The sequence below is a fragment of the Microchirus variegatus genome, assembly GCF_963457635.1.
Source record: "Microchirus variegatus genome assembly, chromosome: 1".
In the NCBI taxonomy this organism is placed as follows: domain Eukaryota; kingdom Metazoa; phylum Chordata; class Actinopteri; order Pleuronectiformes; family Soleidae; genus Microchirus; species Microchirus variegatus.
Window position 1 is genome coordinate 10508915 of NC_139802.1, and position 17788 is coordinate 10526702.

Here is a 17788-nt window from a genome sequence, read left to right on the forward strand (position 1 = left end):
GTGATTTAGTTTAAAGTAGATGTTGACCATCATTACAATAACATATAAAATCCCAACGATCTGGGACAGGACGATCCAGACATGACATATATTTAAATAATACATTCTTAGGTTATCTTTTTAATAAGTGTTGTGCTTTTGAGGAGCCTTAAACTTAACAATTAAGCGGCTGCAAGCTGTTATTTTCAAAGCAAAACAATAACTTAACAGTCAAAATTATCCCATTGTCTTTTATTTGAATGCAACAGGTTACAGAAGAGAAAATACAAACTCTAGAATTGTTTCTAGTCTGAAAAAAAGGGTACACCGTGTAAAACTGCTGTACAGACAACCAGATCCTGACTGTAAAATCTCATAATGTTTCATTGTATCCTTCATACTTCCGCATTTGTCTTTATTCTGCTTCTCGTGATGCAGGGGGTTTTGCCTAATGGCCTCAAACAGCCTCGTTTTCATTTCTTTTTCACGCTAGATTAATTTGTCAATGTTATCAATGGTGACCATTTTAAATGTTGAATATATTCGACTGAAGTCATTGGTGCTACCATGTGATGAGGAAAAAAATGAAGGAATCAATGGAAGACTTGAGACTTCACTCAGAGGCCACATTTCTTTCCATGTGCACAGTAGCCAACAGTCACATTACACATGTATAACAGAGCTAATAAGAACTGGTAAGAGTCTGGCATCTCACTGCTACTCATGGAGTTTGGTCAATGCTTTTGAGAGTGGTGGATGAATTAGCTGCACACACCACCAAGTAAGGAGGTCTGACAATGATTGCCTCCAGTGTCTAAAATATAGTGAAGTTACGGGTTTACTGCAGTAATCCGTCATGGGACTGTTGGCTACTACACTCACTGCTGTGTCTTTGTCTTGAAATGTGGCCAGAGAGCCCCGCACCATGCAGGGCACGTTTATGCAATGGCAGCCAGGTAGTCTTTCACTTCTGCTGGGGAGAGTCGTTTGAAGCCGGCCTCATTACAGATCCCCACCTCAATGTTCTCCTCTGTCATCTGACCCTCGAAACTCTCCTGTAACACAAAGAGACAGAGAAGAGATGACCGTTAATAAAAAGAAGAAACACTCCAACAGTTCACATAGATTCAAATGCCCCATGTACAATGATAATGATAATAAGAATAAGAATATACCTTCAGTGTCAAGATTGCAGTGTGGATGGCATCTTCCAATTCCAGATCATTGTTATACCTGAAGCAGGAAAAAAGGGTCATCTCTCTACTCTCATCTACGTATCATGTATCAGCCTCAGCTCATATCATTACTCGCATCTTTACATTTGCTGTGACATGATTATTTGTGGACTCATACCTTTTCTCGAGGAATGTTTTTCCATTGACATAGTTCTTTCCCATGGCTGTGGCTTTCCAAGCAAAATATGCACCCTGTCAAATAAAACAAAATACTTAAATCAGCACATTTGTAATAGGTCTGACATACCGCATATTATAAAGAGAGTATGATCTTTACATGAAAACGCTGCAGAAATATAAACTAAAATGTAACATATGGCCTTTAAGGATGCTGGTGACATCTTTGGTTGCAGCACCATAATTAGCCTTATGAAACCATTCTGATTATTTTTTGCATTTTCCACAGCTATATTTTTAATATTGTGCATAACATAAACAACTGTACTTAACAATGTGGTACCTTAGGAGTGTAAAATTACCAGTTTATCCAGTACAAAAACGAGCAGTATATTATTCAGGATATACTTGTCAAAAAAAAAAAATTAGCTATATCTGAGGTTTAAGGATATAGTAAATAGTAAATAATGACATGCAGAATTAGTGCTTGAACATGACATACAGAGGGGTCTGACTGGAACAGGTAAGGTTGGTCCTCATCCCATCCAGCTATCAGCAATGACACGCCAAATGGACGCACACCACTGGAGGAGGAAACAAGACATAATCAACATTAATATTCTGTCTGTTTGGTTAGATACACGTATATTCAAAAGTAATGCATTTACAAGCATATACATATAAAGGTGTAATTTTTAATACACACCCAGACTGCGTGTACTCCTGCATGACAGAGGCCACTCTTTGGACAAGCTGACCAGTGGGAATTGGCTCTTGGTAAACCAGGAAGTACTGTTGTGCCAACTTACGGGCTCGTCGCACTAAGACCCTGCAAGGAGGACACAAGCCCAAAAGGATGCTTGTTAATCTTCTGCACAAAAAGCACATTCCATTCAAATGACCAAAAAGCATGAAAATAATCACTATTCAATCAATGATTACCTGTAGTCTGGTCCCATGCCACTGTAGACCATGCCTATGTGCTTCGTGATGGGCTCCACTTTGTGGACACTCTGCTCGTCATACAGGATGGACTTCTGTTTCTTCTCTGTTGCCAAGACAACTCCATTTGAAGCTGAAAAATCAATGAAAAATATCAGTTTGTGCCTCAACAAATTATTTGATACATTCATGAAATGTCACATATAAGTTGTTATGATTGAAGGAAGAGGAACAGTTCATGAACCAAAGATGTGAATGGGTGGAATGTAAAGTTAAAGTTTAACAATTACACAACTGAAAAGTTACTCCCATTCTGCATTTCGCTGTAGTGGGAAAATGGAATAGCAGAAATTGCAGATTGATTAGGCGAGAGGAAGTCCTGACGTTTAATATACCTTTGATGCCAACCGATGGAGCTCCGGCTGCTACCGCTGCCAGGGCATATTCAATCTGGACCAATTTCCCAGATGGACTGCGGGAAGAACATGTGGGACGTTAATGTGTTGCACATTTGACTAGCCGAACAAAATAGTGTCTTTCATTTGAAAAGCTGGTTTGCCGTTTACAAACAACAAAGGCGAAACTGAAAGCAAACGGGGACTCACGGGAGCTAACTTGGCGCTAGTTCGGCGTGTATTTATCTTCAACGTGTTAAGGCCCATCTGTTTCACACCGTTAAGTTATCGGCTCCACACGAAACATCAACTTGATTTTGTTATCGATATCAAAACACACATGCGACACGAGGCTGTTTCAACTAAAAGCCTGTTAGCCACCATGCTAACAGTTGACGGTGGCCGATTCATTGCATTACCCGGCAATGACAGTGCATCAATAGCGGCAGCTCACAAAAACTTCCAAGGTTCCTAGGTTAAATTCGAAAATACTGCGTATATTTGTTTTGAATAGAATTACAAATAAATTGTAAGAGAACACCCACATGGTATATGTTCCGCTACATTCATTTATTTCACTATGATTTAAGAAAGTTTACCTAAATGTGGTGAGAGAGAAACTGTAGCCTCGTTCCGCCATCTTGTTCCTTTTCTTCTACTCTGAGTAAGCCGAGACTTTGAAATCAACGTCAGTGTGTATACTGCCCCCTATATGAGAACGTCAGGATAACAGAATAATAGTTGACATGTCACATACAGCAGCATACAGTACGCATTACAAGCATGAGAAAAATGTATGGTCTCTGGTTTCAACACAATAATGGTTTCACCAAAAGAACATATTTTTTGTTCAATATAAAATATTATAATTTCCATTGATGTATTGCTCTATAGCAGGGGTGTCACACTCATCTTCACTGAGTGCCACATCAGCATAATTGTTACCCTCAAAGGCCCAGATGTAACTGTCATACAGAATAAATGAAACTAAATATAAGGTAACTACATATTGCTAAATAACTTTCTGTATTTATTACTTATTCATGTTACAAATATGATGCTATTATAGATGTAACCCGGTCCGCAATGGTGTTTCTGGACAAACTAATAGTTTTAAAAGTCTGTATCTGGTCGGGGCAGACTCAGAAAAAGACTTTGAAGCACAGGCCATTTCTTCAGCCACAATAAAGCTAGCTTTCACTGCCACATCGTTTTTGGTTGTGGCTTTCGTGAACACATTCTGCTGCGATCACAGTCTCAATCTCAATCTCACTCGTCGCATGATGCATATACAATGATACACTGCGATCTAGTGGCGGGAAATGTAGTTTATGGTCAACGCACGCCTTAAAGCAGCATAGACCTATTTTAACACAGATTTTCAAGACCAATTAATCACTGCGGGCCACATAAAATTACATGGCGTGCCGGGCCTTGAGTTTGACACATTTGCTCCATAGCAATACCTGTTTTAGTCTTGGCAATTTGATTGTTTTTCCCCCTTTGTGGACTCCAAAAACCAAATTAATTCACTTTAATTCAAATTATTAACTTTAAATTATTTATTTGTTATATGGCGCAAATAAATCAGACACAACTTTTCTATGTATGTACTTTCCAGATTTGACCGAAGGGTGGCAGTAATAGACGCCAATACCAGTCTTATCTGCCGGGAATAGAACAGAAGAAGTTGACTTGTCGCTCTTCAGTGACGTACCGGAAGTTCCTCAGTGACCGATCTGTTTGACATGTAAGGAGAGGAAACGTGTTTACAGTTATAACCATGAATTTAGCCACGTTAGTGCACAGTCTCAGACAGTCTTTGCTCCGTATCGAGAGCAGACTTCTTCAGGCGGCCGGACTAGACCGACATTTGGGTGAGTTTACCGACCGCAGCTCTAGCGAAACTTACCGAGCAGAATGAATTGAGTTGAAGGTAACGGTGTATCCCCCCCCTCACCTCACTGTGCCCTGTGAGTAGCTCCAGCGCTGGCAGTCAGTGGCTCCAGCCTCTTACCTCAACTCCAGCCTCAGGTGGACCAGGAGGAGCATCAGCAGGACGAGCAGATCCCTGGACTCATGGACAGCATTTTGTGGATGGCAGCACCCAAGAAGAGACGCACTATAGAGGTCAACCGCACCAGAAGGAGAGCTGAGCGCAAACTGATAAAAGTCAAGGTACAGTGAAAATGAAGAACTACAAAACATTCTGCGACCAAGAGAGCCTACATCCGCCGAGTAAACCATCGCTAGATTATTGTTTCCCTCACTGCAGAAATATGTGGGAGGCTTAAGATTAATTCTGCTCACGTTCAATACTGAAAGCTTCTATTTCCTAAAGACAAATATTCATTTAAAAAGTTCTTAATGGGTGACTAAAAATAACTTTCACTGGTTTCTTGCTCCTCATAAAACAATTCAAAATCATCCTGGTAAATCATGGGGCCATACATAAAAATACCTTCCTTTTTCTTACCTTACTCTATCTCTACTTGCATTACTGACCACTGCCACTTTATCTTACATCAACATAATGACAGTAAACATTAGGAGAGGAGAACCAGACAGAGGCTTGACATGATGGATGAGCAGGACAGTCTCTATACGTAAAAAACGTCAAACTTGTCACATTTTCTGGGGAGAAAAATAAGATCTCCGTTGTTTTAAGCATTTGCACGTGTGTGCATAATGTTAAAATAACATGAAAACACATTCACAGTTCACCCTCATGCGATGATGCATACTTCCTTGTTCACATTGTTTGCATTAGTTCTGAAAAGTTATATCGATACACCACTAATAAGCACAATAATCCACACATTTTATAGTGACTGGTTTTATTTGAATAGAAGTTAAGTTAACAAGAAAACAACTTTTAGCCATGTCAACATTGGTGTATTTAAAAATACATAAATGCATAATAATACATACAATAAATTTAATTATAAATTGCAGTTTATAAATGCCAGTGTTGTCTTGACGTATTTTTAATCTGTAGTCTGTCTGTCTCTCTCTCTCAGAATAACATCGAGCCTTGTCCAGAGTGTGGCCACTTGAAGGAGAAACATATCATGTGTGGCTTTTGTTATGCTAAGGTGTGCAAGGAGACTCGTCTGATCCGTCAGCAGATTCAAGCGCTGGAAGGAGGCCCACTGAAGGCACCAGCTGTGGAGACGGTTGTGCTCTACGAGGATGAGATGCCAAGTCAGCAAGACAAAGACAAGAGGATAGTGGAGAGGCCCAGGAAGAGGCCTGCCTGGTTCATTTAATGAAGCCGTGTTGGTGACACACCTTTGGTTTGACACTGGTCCACTCGGATACACACTAGTGTAGAGCATAGTTTGTCCAGGCTGTTGTTCAGTGAATGAAATGGGAAGTACTGTACTCCGTCATTAATGTGTGGGTAAGAAGTCTTTGGAGCTGTTGGTACTAGACATCTTTGTTCATGTTTTTGTTATTGCTTAACTGTTTGTCAGTTTGTAAGAATCTTACTGTGCATTTGAAAGTGTATAAGCAATAAATTCATTGAGTTGAACAATCGGACGTAGTTTACCTTTTTTTTTCACTGTATTTTTCTAAAGGTAGTGTGCCTTTTACGTCACAGGAAAACAAACATTGAACAGTGAGATGGATGGTGCTGTGGTTCTGTATGTTGAAATTAAATGTTGGTGCATGTGCAGAACGCCAAGTCCTCCTCCAGTCAGACTTCTCCAGTTTCCTTCCACAGTCTAAAGACAAATTTGGCAAATTGGACACTCTAAATTGACTGTAGGTGTGAGTGTGAGAGTGGATGGTTGTTTGTCTCTATATGCAGTCCTTCGATGGACTGGCGACCTGTCCAGGGTGTACCCCGCCTTTTGCCCTATGTCAGATGAGATTGGCACAGCACCCCCTTGACCCTCATGTGGAGGATAAAGCGGTAGAAGATGGATGGATGGATGAAAGTAATGAGCTTGCACTAATCATTCTTCAATATACTAACTCAGTGACAGCACCCCCTTGTGGAAAAACATGTTGATGGGACATAAAAACTGGTGTGCAGTACAATGGGTCAATACATTAGCACTTGAAAGACTCCAGAGAACATAAGCAAACATAAACAACCTGGGAAGAAAATACATTTTTAAACAAAATATATATATATAAAGGCTTGCACTATGTATTGACATAATCATTAAGTTATGGGCAAAAATAAGATAAAACACTTCATTTCTTAAGGAATATTATTAATAAATTAATAAAAATGCTGTATGGTCAGATAGTCATTTATTTACAGGCATAAAGTGTGGGTTACGGTGTTTAATGCAATAACATGTCAGTGTTGAGCACAATCCTGTGTGATCTTTTCCCTTATTTAAATTTACATGCACCTGAAATAGTCCCATTTCATCCCTGATAGTTATGACACTAAATCTCTCCCACAACAGTCCATGAAAAAACTGATACCAAGTATCCTCACATACCATAACAATAAATTAATTGTATCGACGGTGATGGTGTTTTGTTGCTGTTTTGCTTTAATATAGTGTTTTATTTATTAAAATTGTAATTATTTTTGCAATATCCTGATGAGAGGCTATTTAATCTGTGTAAATACTACTATAAAGTTAAATATCCAATATGTTATCAAGAGAAAGAAATGCCACTGCACATACAGTTTTCCCACAGTAAAATTAAGTTGAAGTTTAAGTGATTTTGTATTTCAGCATGCTAAATTAGATCAGTAAGCTTCTGAACCTTGTCTTGTTGAGTTTACCTTGTGTTTCCTTAACATTGTTATCATGAAATTTATTTTCCATTCCTGATCCACATACTTTCAATGTTCTTCCAAAGTCAAATGAAAAGCCAACCTTTGTCACTTTGTGTCAAACTGGACTTTCCCTCCTAATAATGCTTCCTCTGCTTTTTTGTGTTTTTGGACAGTGACCTGCAGCTGCCAGTACTTAAGATAAACCCACATGAGGCTTCCATTCTTCCTCTTGTCCTTGTTTAGCAGCTCAGCACAGTGGGTATCTCTCTCAAAAATATCCATCAGGTCAGACTCTAGATCTACCTCTGCTGCAATGGGGTCTTTAACGACCTTAAGAAGTATGTTCCTCTCCAGCTCCCGCCGCTGTTTTTGAGGATGAATGTGGGAACAGTAGGCATTCTGGCGTTCAACAAGCTGACCTTCTAACTCCTTTAGAGTCGCCAAGGCTCGCTGATACCAGTCTTGCTCTCGCTGCAGGGCGTGATGCAGCACAGCGCCTGCAGCACCAGACTTCACCTGCCTTTGCTTCTCTTCCTCCAAGGTATCTCTTTCCTTATAAGGCAGAAGTACATGTCATGGAGAGAAACATTGGAAAAAATTAGTTACAAGAGGTGTATAACTATAGAAAATGCAGGGTCGGTTAAAAGTGAGAGCAAGACCAGACTTAACCTGTTGTAGTTGTTTCCGTTGTTTCATCAGCTGCTGGCTCTGTGAGATCATGGCCTCCCTGTAGCCTTTCACTTTCTGGCTCTCCTTTTCCAACTGTAGCTCTAGTGAAGCAACAGATCTGCTCCTCTCTGTCAGTGTCTCCCGGTATTGTGCCTCCATTTCATTTCTTATTTTGGACACATCCTTGTCATACTGATCTTTGACATTCTGGATCTCCCTCTGAGACTCCCTGGTCCAGATCCAACCTAATGGGGTGGTGGTAGATAAGACAAAGGAATGGGCTCCTTATAAAACTTACACTGGCTTTAATGAAGTACAGGATATATAAAAAGATTTCTTGTAAACTTATTGTAAAAATCCAACGGGTTAAAGACTTTTTAACTGGAAATGACAAAACTGTACTTGTCTGCAACAGTATGTGAGTTTATCATGTCCAGATTAAAAATCAACTGAATGTGTTGGTATATTTCCATATTGTCTCACTCAATTTAAGTATGCTTTGCATACTCTATAAATTACACAGCATCTGTTATCTTATCCTATCTTATCCACACACTCAAAAGATGTAGATGCATCTACTTGTGTAACTCACGAAATGCAGCCAGTCCCAGCATAGGGACCAGCAGCGCATAGTTCCATTGGTTGCCATCACCGGCCCCCGCCCCCCTTCCTCTATCGTGTGGTTGGATGTTCCATCTGGGTGGGTCATTCAAGTTGTTCATGGAGGCTGTTGTCATTCATATACACAGAGAACATCGTCAGTGACAGTGCTCTTATTTAAATGTACATTGTGTGTGAAAGATGACAAATATTCAGAAACTACAACACAGTTTGGGTGGTGCTTCTGAAATAACAGTGTCTTCTCATTGTAACTAAGAAAACTGCATTATTGTTTTCATAATTAGCGACTCCCTACTATATATACCCTGGCTATCTCCTTCCACAATACTTTGTCCATAAGTAATGATTCTGGTTTCAACGTGTTTCACTATTGTATTGTATTGTATTGTATAGCACAGTGGTTCTCAAACGTTGTACACCAAGTACCACCTGAGAAAATATTGAGCTCTTACAGTAACACCATACCATGATCAACAATGTTAAAATACAGTGGTGTAAATATGCCGTGCAAAGTGAGCTACAGACTTTTCACAGGAGGCAGATTTATTCCCAATAAGATAATTTGCTCTCTCATCATCATCTTCCTCACATAGACACTAGATTAAGATGCAGCGAGATATAACGTGACTCTAATTATTATTATTTAATTAATTATTATTTTGTTTTATTTACCTAGTTAGTTACCCTGGTATATACAGTAGAACAGTATTAAGAGAGGAAGTTCGCGTACCACAGTTTGAGAACCGTGGGTATAGAAATAGAACAATTCACTTATGTTGTAAATATATTATATGAGGATGGTGTGTGTGTGTGTGTGTGTGTGTGAGGTCTTCGGGGATTATTTTGTAAGCACAAACTAGACATTAAAGAGTTAGCTTGTAAGCACTGAATAAAGCACTGCGTCGGGCTTCAACATCAAACTGAAAGTTTGACAGCACCGGCTAACCAGATCAATGCTAGCTATGAGCTAACATGCTAGCTAACGTTTCCCTTGCTGGGTCATGCTCGCAATATTATTCCATATTGACGTAGCGTGAATATGACAGCCTTGTTACTGCGACACCATGTCAGTGTACGTCTAGTAAATATATGGAGCCGTGTCTCACCTTGAAATAAGAGTCTAGGTCAGTTGTATATTTGTGCCTCCTCGCTCAAGATTATACAATTTCAATGCTTTAGCGGTCCAGCTACACCAACCGAGGGCGATTCATGTGCGCCATCCTATATAAAAGACCTACTATCTCTGAATATTAAAGTAATTTAATGTTTGTTTTGATTTGTTCTTTACTCATAATACGTGGATTGTATACAAGGTAACACTTCAATATCATTTAAATTGATAATAATTGTGTGTGGCATAAGTGACACCCCTATTGTTAAGGATTGGTATTGTCCAGTGCAGAGGAATATCATTCCTCCTTAGTACTTCCTCTGAAGTGACAACATGGCGAGTGTCCGCGCTGCATCCCGTCTTCTCTCCCGGAGGGCATTACCTAAAACAAAATCGGTGAGTTGTTATAAACTGCAGTTTAAGGATTTAACTCATCTGAACGCGCTCCTTTTTGTGTACTGTCAAAACCTCTTTACACGGAAAGGTTGAACGATCATGTATTTTCAGCTTTCGTAACCGGCACTCTGGGGTTTCGTAACTTGTGCAGCTGTGGGTGTTTCAATGTGACACCATGGGAAAAAAATGCCCATTTACCTTATTTCAAAGTCGAACAAAGCGTTCTATGTCGTTTAACCATCGTGGATTGCTTCACGTTAAATACTGCGAGTAACGTTTTTAGTGAAATGTCAACATAGCAGTCTGTACGCTAACATTTGTTTACTACAGTCACCTCGGTTGCCCTTGTGAATAACAACTACTGCTGTTGCTGTAAAAGAGCAGCGTTAACGTATATTTAATGGCAACTTTCTGTTACTGTAGTTAATAACGATCATGATAAACCATTTAAAACTATTTAAAGACCGTAAAGCAAAACATGGTCTGTCTAACACGCCTTAAATATCGGAACTGACGTAACAGATAACATAACAAATGCAGTATGTGTTTTCTCCAGGTATTCTTATTTTTATGGTCTTATTCATTCCACTTTTGTTGGATTTTTTTTTCCTTCTAGCTCCCAGCTGCTGCAGTCCAGTGCTCCAGGAACTTTCACTTCTCCATCTATGGCAAGAAGAATAATGCCAAAGTATCAGATGACGTGAGTGTCATTAAAGTTGTATTTGATGCATGATAGGATATAGGTTGTTTGTATGAATTTTGTTAAGTGTTGCATGATGGGATTGCTACCAGAGCCCTATTGTGTAGAGGGGCTGCATATCTGAATACTGTCCGTGCATAGTTATTGTTGTGGAGATGTTTCATTACCCCATAAGTAACCTTTTAATCTAAATCAGGAGCCATGTCAGCTCTACAGAAGACGTGTTTACAATAGCCCAGCGTGGACACATTAACAATCAAGAGTTTTGATGCTAAATAAATGCTACATGGCTTCTTAATCACAGCAAGTAAATTGGCCTGCTGCATTCCTCAAATGTGAACGACCATTTCTGGAGATTGTCCTGACCCAGATGTCTAATAATGAAGAATTACAATATTGTCTCTCCCTCGTTGTATGCAGATCTCTACCCAGTACCCAGTTGTGGATCATGAGTTTGATGCTGTGGTGGTAGGAGCTGGAGGGGCAGGTCTCAGAGCTGCTTTCGGCCTGTCAGAGGCTGGCTTCAATACTGCCTGTGTCACCAAGCTCTTCCCCACCAGGTCTCATACTGTCGCTGCACAGGTACAGCTACAAGTTTCATTTTCTGTGTTTGTCTGCATAGTTTCAGAAGACGCAACTCTTTCTGCCAAAGTGTAATGAATAAAACTTTGTTTTAAGGCTTCTACTAAACTGACTGCATTAGAACAGGACCATTTTTTTTCTTATATTGAATTGATCGATGTTGGCTTATTTTGAAGGGTGGGATCAATGCAGCTCTGGGGAACATGGAGCAAGACGACTGGAGATGGCATTTCTATGACACAGTGAAAGGATCTGATTGGCTTGGAGACCAGGATGCTATTCATTACATGACCGAGCAGGCTCCTGCAGCCGTAGTGGAGGTAAGTTATCTCGTACTCTTATACTAGTACATATTATTATACTACTATGGAAAATACATCATAGTAATCACCCGAGATTATCAGCTTTCCTACCACTGAATAGTCAGTAAATGTACAGCATTCTTTTTCAATAACTTCACTAGAACTGCCATTAAAGGGTACATATTAATGATTTGTCATAGGTAAAAAGGCGCATTTATGGTGTTCTGTTTTCAATAACAAGGTTTTTTTTTTATTTGATACAAAATATAAAACAGTTTATTCATTATAAATAAATATGTGTTATCTTAAGGCCTAGGATGGACTGCATCAAACTAAAGACCAGATGTCAACTCTCTCTTTTGATCAGAATCAAAAGAGTTCATATGGCTCCTTTCTTTTGCAGCTGGAGAACTTTGGCATGCCTTTCAGCCGCACTGAAGAAGGGAAGATCTATCAGAGGGCCTTTGGAGGTCAGAGTCTCAAGTACGGAAAAGGTGGCCAGGCTCATCGCTGCTGCTGTGTAGCAGACAGGACGGGGCACTCACTGCTGCATACACTTTATGGACGAGTACGTCCTTTCTCATTGTCATTTTATATTTGAAATAATTATTTTGCTTTGAGATTCTCTCTATTAACAATGAACATTTCTTACATTTGTTCCTCTGCCCTCCATTGCCTATTGTTCAGTCACTAAGGTATGACACCAGCTACTTTGTGGAGTACTTTGCCCTGGACCTGCTCATGGAAAATGGAGAGTGTAAAGGAGTGATTGCTCTATGCATGGAGGACGGATCGATTCACCGCTTCAGAGCTCAGAATACTGTAATTGCTACTGGGTAGGTCACTTTCTTGTTGTTCTCTTCGACAAAACAGAACAAATACACATATTTTCTTGTCTTGTGTCAGCCTTAAGCTTTTACTCTTTCAGAGTTTATAAGAAATGTGCATATTCACATATGTACATCTTAAACCATGTTCCTTCCTTGTTGATTAAACAAGACCCGTTTTCTTCCAGGGGTTACGGAAGAACCTATTTCAGCTGCACATCTGCCCACACCAGTACAGGAGATGGAAATGCAATGGTGACCAGAGCTGGGCTGCCTTGCCAGGATCTGGAGTTTGTACAGTTTCATCCCACTGGTGAGGGAAAAAGAAAAACGATAAACCTATGTTACTTCTAAAGTTAAAGCATTAAAATAGCTCTATTTTTTTAGTTATTGTTATTGCAAAGATAATTCTTTGACAAGTTATCATACAATCACAACATTTTGATCAAACTGCCTGTTAAATTTACCATGGTAACCAGGAGGAATAATGTGTGCCCCCTTAATCCCAAGACAAATTTTGCAAACTCTAACACAAATGTGAACACCCATGTGATGTCGAGCATTGATTCTTGCGTGATGTGTAGTGAAATGTGAGCAGGACAGACGGTGGTTTTAACACAACAATCTGTACAGGGATCTACGGAGCCGGTTGCCTGATCACAGAGGGTTGCCGTGGTGAAGGTGGGATCCTGATCAATAGCGAGGGAGAACGCTTCATGGAGCGCTACGCACCCAACGCCAAAGACCTGGCCTCCAGAGACGTTGTGTCCCGCTCCATGACCATAGAGATCAGAGAGGGCAGGTGTGTAATTCAACATGCAAATTTCAATCTGATGGTAACTTCAATTTATTTATAAGAGTTTTGAAATATCTTATTAAAGTTGTTATGGTGGGGAAGATGGAAAAGGTGACACATCGATAAAAGCTAGATGCGAATCAGTGCAATGGAGATAGTTTGAAAAGAATGAAAGCGTGCACTTAAAAATCGTGTGATTGAAATGACCAAACCTTTATCAACAGCTATTGGTGCTCTTTATTTAAACACTTTATTTACTAACTAACTAACTCCCAGCATTAGCTACAGAGCAGTTGATGGAAAGATTTGTTGAAAACCTTAACTTCAATGGAAATGTAGCTCATGGAACTTCAATTCTCACACTCAATTGTCTTTCTCTTTACATAGTTGGATTGAAACCGCTGAGTATGATGCCGTTGCTAATGTCTTTAATCCTTTAGGGGTGTCGGTCCCGATAAAGACCATGTGTACCTGCAGCTTCACCACCTGCCTCCTCAGCAGCTGGCCTCACGACTGCCTGGTATCTCGGAAACCGCCATGATCTTCGCTGGAGTTGACGTCACCAAGGAACCCATTCCTGTCCTGCCCACTGTTCACTATAACATGGGTGGCACGCCCACAAACTACAAGGGTCAGGTAGGTTACGTTTGTCCCCTCGCACTGTACGCGTCCTCACGTGTAAAGTGACACACTAATTTTTTTTCCACTGACAGGTGATTACATACACTGATGGACAAGACAAGGTGGTTCCTGGTCTTTATGCCTGTGGTGAGGCAGGTTGTGCCAGTGTCCATGGTGCGAACAGACTGGGTGCCAACTCCCTGCTGGATCTGGTTGTGTTCGGCAGAGCTTGTGCCCTCACCATCGCAGAGGAACACAAACCTGGTGAGGACCACTGAACAAATACCCTTTCATATTTCCTCAGCGCATTTAGATGTAGAAATAAACTTGGTTAATGATGGTTGAAACAGTTGAAGCTGTCACAGATTCTGTGCATATTGTGTCACTGTTGACATGGGTCTTGTTTGTCCTTCAGGAGAGAAACTGTCCCCTCTGAAGTCAAATGCAGGAGAGGAGTCTGTGGCAAACCTGGACAAGCTTCGGTTTGCCAACGGAAGCCTGAGAACCTCTGAGATCAGGCTCAACATGCAAAAGGTAAACAAGTGAGGCCTGTTTTTTTAAGTTTTTGTGCATTTGGAAGTTCATTCTCAAATTTGCAGTTACAGGTAAACAATTCCTCATGTCCTTTCTCTAAGTAGTGATCTGGTGTCTTCTTCTCTTAGGCCTTAACATAGTTGCCAGGTATAGAAATATGTTGTGTTATTCTTCTTCTCTATTCAGACCATGCAGGCTCATGCTGCAGTGTTCCGTACTGGCTCTGTTCTGAAGGAGGGATGTGATAAGATGGATGCCATTTACCAGACTATGGATGACCTCAAGACCTTTGACAGAGGTGCGACGCCAAACTCGCTTTACACTTCCACGTGTTCTGATTCACTGCAGGTTAAAAAATAAACTAGAAAAGCACTCAAAGAGCGCAGACCTCCGCCAAGGCAGCTCAGTGCCTACAAAATACACCCTGCCGGCGTGCCTGGGTCAGATAGCGAGTATTGTAACCAGTCACTTGTTCCTGGTCCCATAGCAGACATTTACTGAAAGTTTCATCCAAATCTGTCTGTGACTTTTCTAGTTATGTTGACAAACAAACTCCGGCGAAAACATATACCTCCTTGGCGGAGGTCAATAATCATTTTTCCTTCCCTCGTCTCGTCCAGGCATCGTGTGGAACACAGATCTGGTTGAAACCTTGGAGCTGCAGAATCTGATGCTGAACGCCGTTCAGACCATCCACGGTGCTGAGCAGAGAAAGGAGAGCAGGGGAGCTCACGCGAGAGAAGACTTCAAGGTTAGTTTGAACTCAGTTTATCTGTGTTTACGCTATTTCAACAAACCGTCAGTGTTCTCCTCGCCTCATTTTATATAAACTAGTGCTGGGCATGTTAACGCATGATGCGTTTTCATGACGCCTGACTGACTGAAAAGACACGTGTGACGCCATGTTTACGTGACTCCGGATTGTTAAATGAGTAGCGCTAAACTTTAAAAACAGAGGCACACATACGCAGTACACAGGTACGCTGGTTATTTGTAGCGCTGCTCTTTTCGTTTAATAAACAGACCGCTCCAGTTCGACTGTAGGCAAAGCTAACGGCGCTAAAAGGCCCTAATGCAGCCAACGGAGCTAACGGAGCTAACTGGTAAACGATGCATGGACACTGGTGTTCTTACACGTAAACATGACGTCACTCGCATCTTTTTCCGGTCAGTCGTCATGGAAACACGACGCATGAGCCATGCGTTAACGTGTGTTAACCTAGTGCCCAGCACTAATATAAACCACCCTCTGTTCTGCTGTAACTTTAACCACCAGTAAGTGTAACTTCCCATCCTTGGTTACAAACACTCCTCTGTCTCACGTGATGTCTTTTAATTAAATCCCAGGACCGTGTTGATGAGTATGACTACTCAAAGCCTCTGCAGGGTCAGGAGAAGAAGCCATTCGAACAGCATTGGAGGAAACACACTATGTCCACTGTGGACCCAAAGACTGGCAAGGTACAGACTCTCCCACACACACACACATACACATACACAGTGTATTCTCTGACTTTGAAGGGTAATGGTGTTTTGTCATATTAATAAATATACCTTTTTATATTTGTCCAATCACAGGTAACTCTGGAATACCGTCCTGTTATCGACTCCTCCCTGGATGAACAGGACTGCGCTCACGTCCCTCCTGCCATTCGCTCTTACTAAAAAAAAGAAAGAAAGAAAAGTCTTCCTCTCCATCTCCTTACTTCATTCGTGAATTCTCGTTTTTCTATTCCAAAAAACCATGTAAACCCTGCAAAAGAGATGGCATTTTGGGACAGATTCTGCTTTTGGTTGCACATATGTATGCATTGAGAATAGTTAAATACAGTATTGTCTTATCAACTTCATCCTTTCTGTGTCCCTTTCCTGCTCCTCTGCTTTTGTCCTGGTGTAATCATGTGCATCATATAATGGCAACATGCTGTGAGCTATTTTTGTGTATTTATCATAAAAACACTCGAGACAAGTGGCTGACGGGAGTTTTCAGCCTCCAGCTGATGATGTGGGAGTGAAAACGATTAGAATGAAGTATGTAAATATTGCCTAAATGTACACTACACATGGCAAGTTATACTGTATGTTTGTGTTTAAGTAATAACTAGTCTTTTCTCGCTCACTATGGCCTTCAGTGTTTGATATTTTTTGTGGTCCAAATGGTAAAATACAACAGTTGATGGTGTTAATCAAGCTTAAGCGCCGATGTTGTTCTTGCAAATGAAATTAAGCATTTTGAATCTATTGTAGCCATGTGGTGTTGGAACAGTAACGTCTCCATGCATTTTCTTGTCTTTTTTGGAATACATTCTGGTAGTTAAAAGTCAAAGTTCAGTCGTGCTTTGAGCTGTTGGAGTGTTGCAGGGTGGAAATGACGTGTGTTCTTCTCGGGTTACTGAATATTTCCTACAGTTTAAAGAGAAGATGTGATATGAGCAGTTCCCTGATAATGCATGACACATCCTGCACCTACTCTGCAACCACATGCTGTGCTTCCTGTACTCACTCATCTCATGGGTGACCTAATTTATTTCACCACTTTTAAGAATAAAAATGAGTTGAATTAATCCTGGTTTTACTCGCATTTATTTGTTCAAGAAAGTCCAAACCTTATCAAAAATTCATTTAAGTATAAAATGCAGAGAGAAACTGCATCCCCCCACTGTGTCCAGTCACATTTCACTTCCACTGGGGGGCAGTAGGGACACATAATTGACCCTGTAAGACAGGTACTGGCAGCAGTGGAAAGAGAACTATTCTACTCTGGTCTAAAATGTACTCAAGTTAAATAATAATAATTTAAAAAGTACTTTGTTTAGTTACCTTTTTAACAAGGTTGGGATTCTTTCTTGTGTTGTGCAAAAAGGACAAGGGGAAACAAATCTCACATTAACACAGAAAGACTGTCCTGTCCATGTTTTAGATGTTGCCCTGCTCCAACACACCTGATTCAGATGAAACAAACATTTTTTTTTTTTTTTTTTAAGTTGAAACATACATTTTTTGAAAAAATATATATTATTTAAAAAAATTCAAGTTGAAACATTGTTTTTTTTTTTAACAAAGGTTGAAACATTAAATTATTTAGAGAAAAAAAATTGACAAACGTTTGTTATCAGGCTTGTGCAGAGCTTGATGATGAGGGTTATTTGAATTTTGGAGCAGGGTAACATCTAAAACATGGCAAGGCAGTATTCTCTGAGAACCAGAATTT

The 17788-nt window shown here is 40.4% G+C and overlaps 4 protein-coding genes across 4 annotated transcripts; 2 read left to right on the forward strand and 2 right to left on the reverse strand.

The window, feature by feature from the left end:
* Positions 1-258: 258 nt before the first annotated feature.
* Positions 259-3317, reverse strand: LOC310933824 (proteasome subunit alpha type-2). The gene is made up of 8 exons (XM_083897394.1): positions 3268-3317; positions 2669-2745; positions 2274-2406; positions 2038-2160; positions 1834-1915; positions 1333-1406; positions 1155-1212; positions 259-1034 (listed from the first exon to the last, which is right to left on the reverse strand). Exons 1-8 carry the CDS (start codon positions 3306-3308, stop codon positions 918-920), a joined length of 705 nt encoding a protein of 234 aa, XP_083753520.1. The 5' UTR covers positions 3309-3317; the 3' UTR covers positions 259-917.
* A 1081-nt stretch (positions 3318-4398) lies between these two features.
* Positions 4399-6202, forward strand: mrpl32 (mitochondrial ribosomal protein L32). The gene is made up of 3 exons (XM_083897652.1): positions 4399-4545; positions 4650-4846; positions 5689-6202. Exons 1-3 carry the CDS (start codon positions 4452-4454, stop codon positions 5935-5937), a joined length of 540 nt encoding a protein of 179 aa, XP_083753778.1. The 5' UTR covers positions 4399-4451; the 3' UTR covers positions 5938-6202.
* Positions 6203-6858: 656 nt separating this feature from the next.
* Positions 6859-9848, reverse strand: ccdc127a (coiled-coil domain containing 127a). The gene is made up of 4 exons (XM_083886788.1): positions 9815-9848; positions 8680-8814; positions 8088-8332; positions 6859-7970 (listed from the first exon to the last, which is right to left on the reverse strand). The coding sequence occupies exons 2-4, from the start codon at positions 8807-8809 to the stop codon at positions 7524-7526; spliced, it is 822 nt and encodes a 273-aa protein (XP_083742914.1). The 5' UTR covers positions 8810-8814; positions 9815-9848; the 3' UTR covers positions 6859-7523.
* Positions 9849-10113: 265 nt separating this feature from the next.
* On the forward strand, positions 10114-17141 carry sdha (succinate dehydrogenase complex, subunit A, flavoprotein (Fp)). Its single transcript, XM_083898585.1, has 15 exons — positions 10114-10215; positions 10832-10915; positions 11336-11497; positions 11674-11817; positions 12203-12367; positions 12487-12635; positions 12815-12939; positions 13260-13428; positions 13863-14058; positions 14136-14307; positions 14459-14577; positions 14764-14875; positions 15198-15328; positions 15925-16038; positions 16156-17141. The coding sequence occupies exons 1-15, from the start codon at positions 10153-10155 to the stop codon at positions 16240-16242; spliced, it is 1992 nt and encodes a 663-aa protein (XP_083754711.1). The 5' UTR covers positions 10114-10152; the 3' UTR covers positions 16243-17141.
* Positions 17142-17788: the final 647 nt, after the last annotated feature.

Coding starts and splice junctions, on each gene's coding strand:
- LOC310933824 (XM_083897394.1), bottom strand. CDS start 3,308: ATGGCGGAACGAGGCTACAGTTTCTCTCTCACCACATTTAG. Junction 1,407..1,833: donor TGTTCCAGTCAGACCCCTCT/GTATGTCATGTT, acceptor TTTATTTGACAG/GGTGCATATTTTGCTTGGAA. Junction 1,213..1,332: donor AAAACATTCCTCGAGAAAAG/GTATGAGTCCAC, acceptor TTCCTGCTTCAG/GTATAACAATGATCTGGAAT.
- mrpl32 (XM_083897652.1), top strand. CDS start 4,452: ATGAATTTAGCCACGTTAGTGCACAGTCTCAGACAGTCTTTGCTCCGT. Junction 4,546..4,649: donor CGGACTAGACCGACATTTGG/GTGAGTTTACCG, acceptor CCCTGTGAGTAG/CTCCAGCGCTGGCAGTCAGT. Junction 4,847..5,688: donor GCAAACTGATAAAAGTCAAG/GTACAGTGAAAA, acceptor TCTCTCTCTCAG/AATAACATCGAGCCTTGTCC.
- ccdc127a (XM_083886788.1), bottom strand. CDS start 8,809: ATGAACAACTTGAATGACCCACCCAGATGGAACATCCAACCACACGAT. Junction 8,333..8,679: donor GCTGGGACTGGCTGCATTTC/GTGAGTTACACA, acceptor CCACCCCATTAG/GTTGGATCTGGACCAGGGAG. Junction 7,971..8,087: donor AACGGAAACAACTACAACAG/GTTAAGTCTGGT, acceptor CTGCCTTATAAG/GAAAGAGATACCTTGGAGGA.
- sdha (XM_083898585.1), top strand. CDS start 10,153: ATGGCGAGTGTCCGCGCTGCATCCCGTCTTCTCTCCCGGAGGGCATTA. Junction 10,916..11,335: donor ATGCCAAAGTATCAGATGAC/GTGAGTGTCATT, acceptor CGTTGTATGCAG/ATCTCTACCCAGTACCCAGT. Junction 11,498..11,673: donor CTCATACTGTCGCTGCACAG/GTACAGCTACAA, acceptor CTTATTTTGAAG/GGTGGGATCAATGCAGCTCT.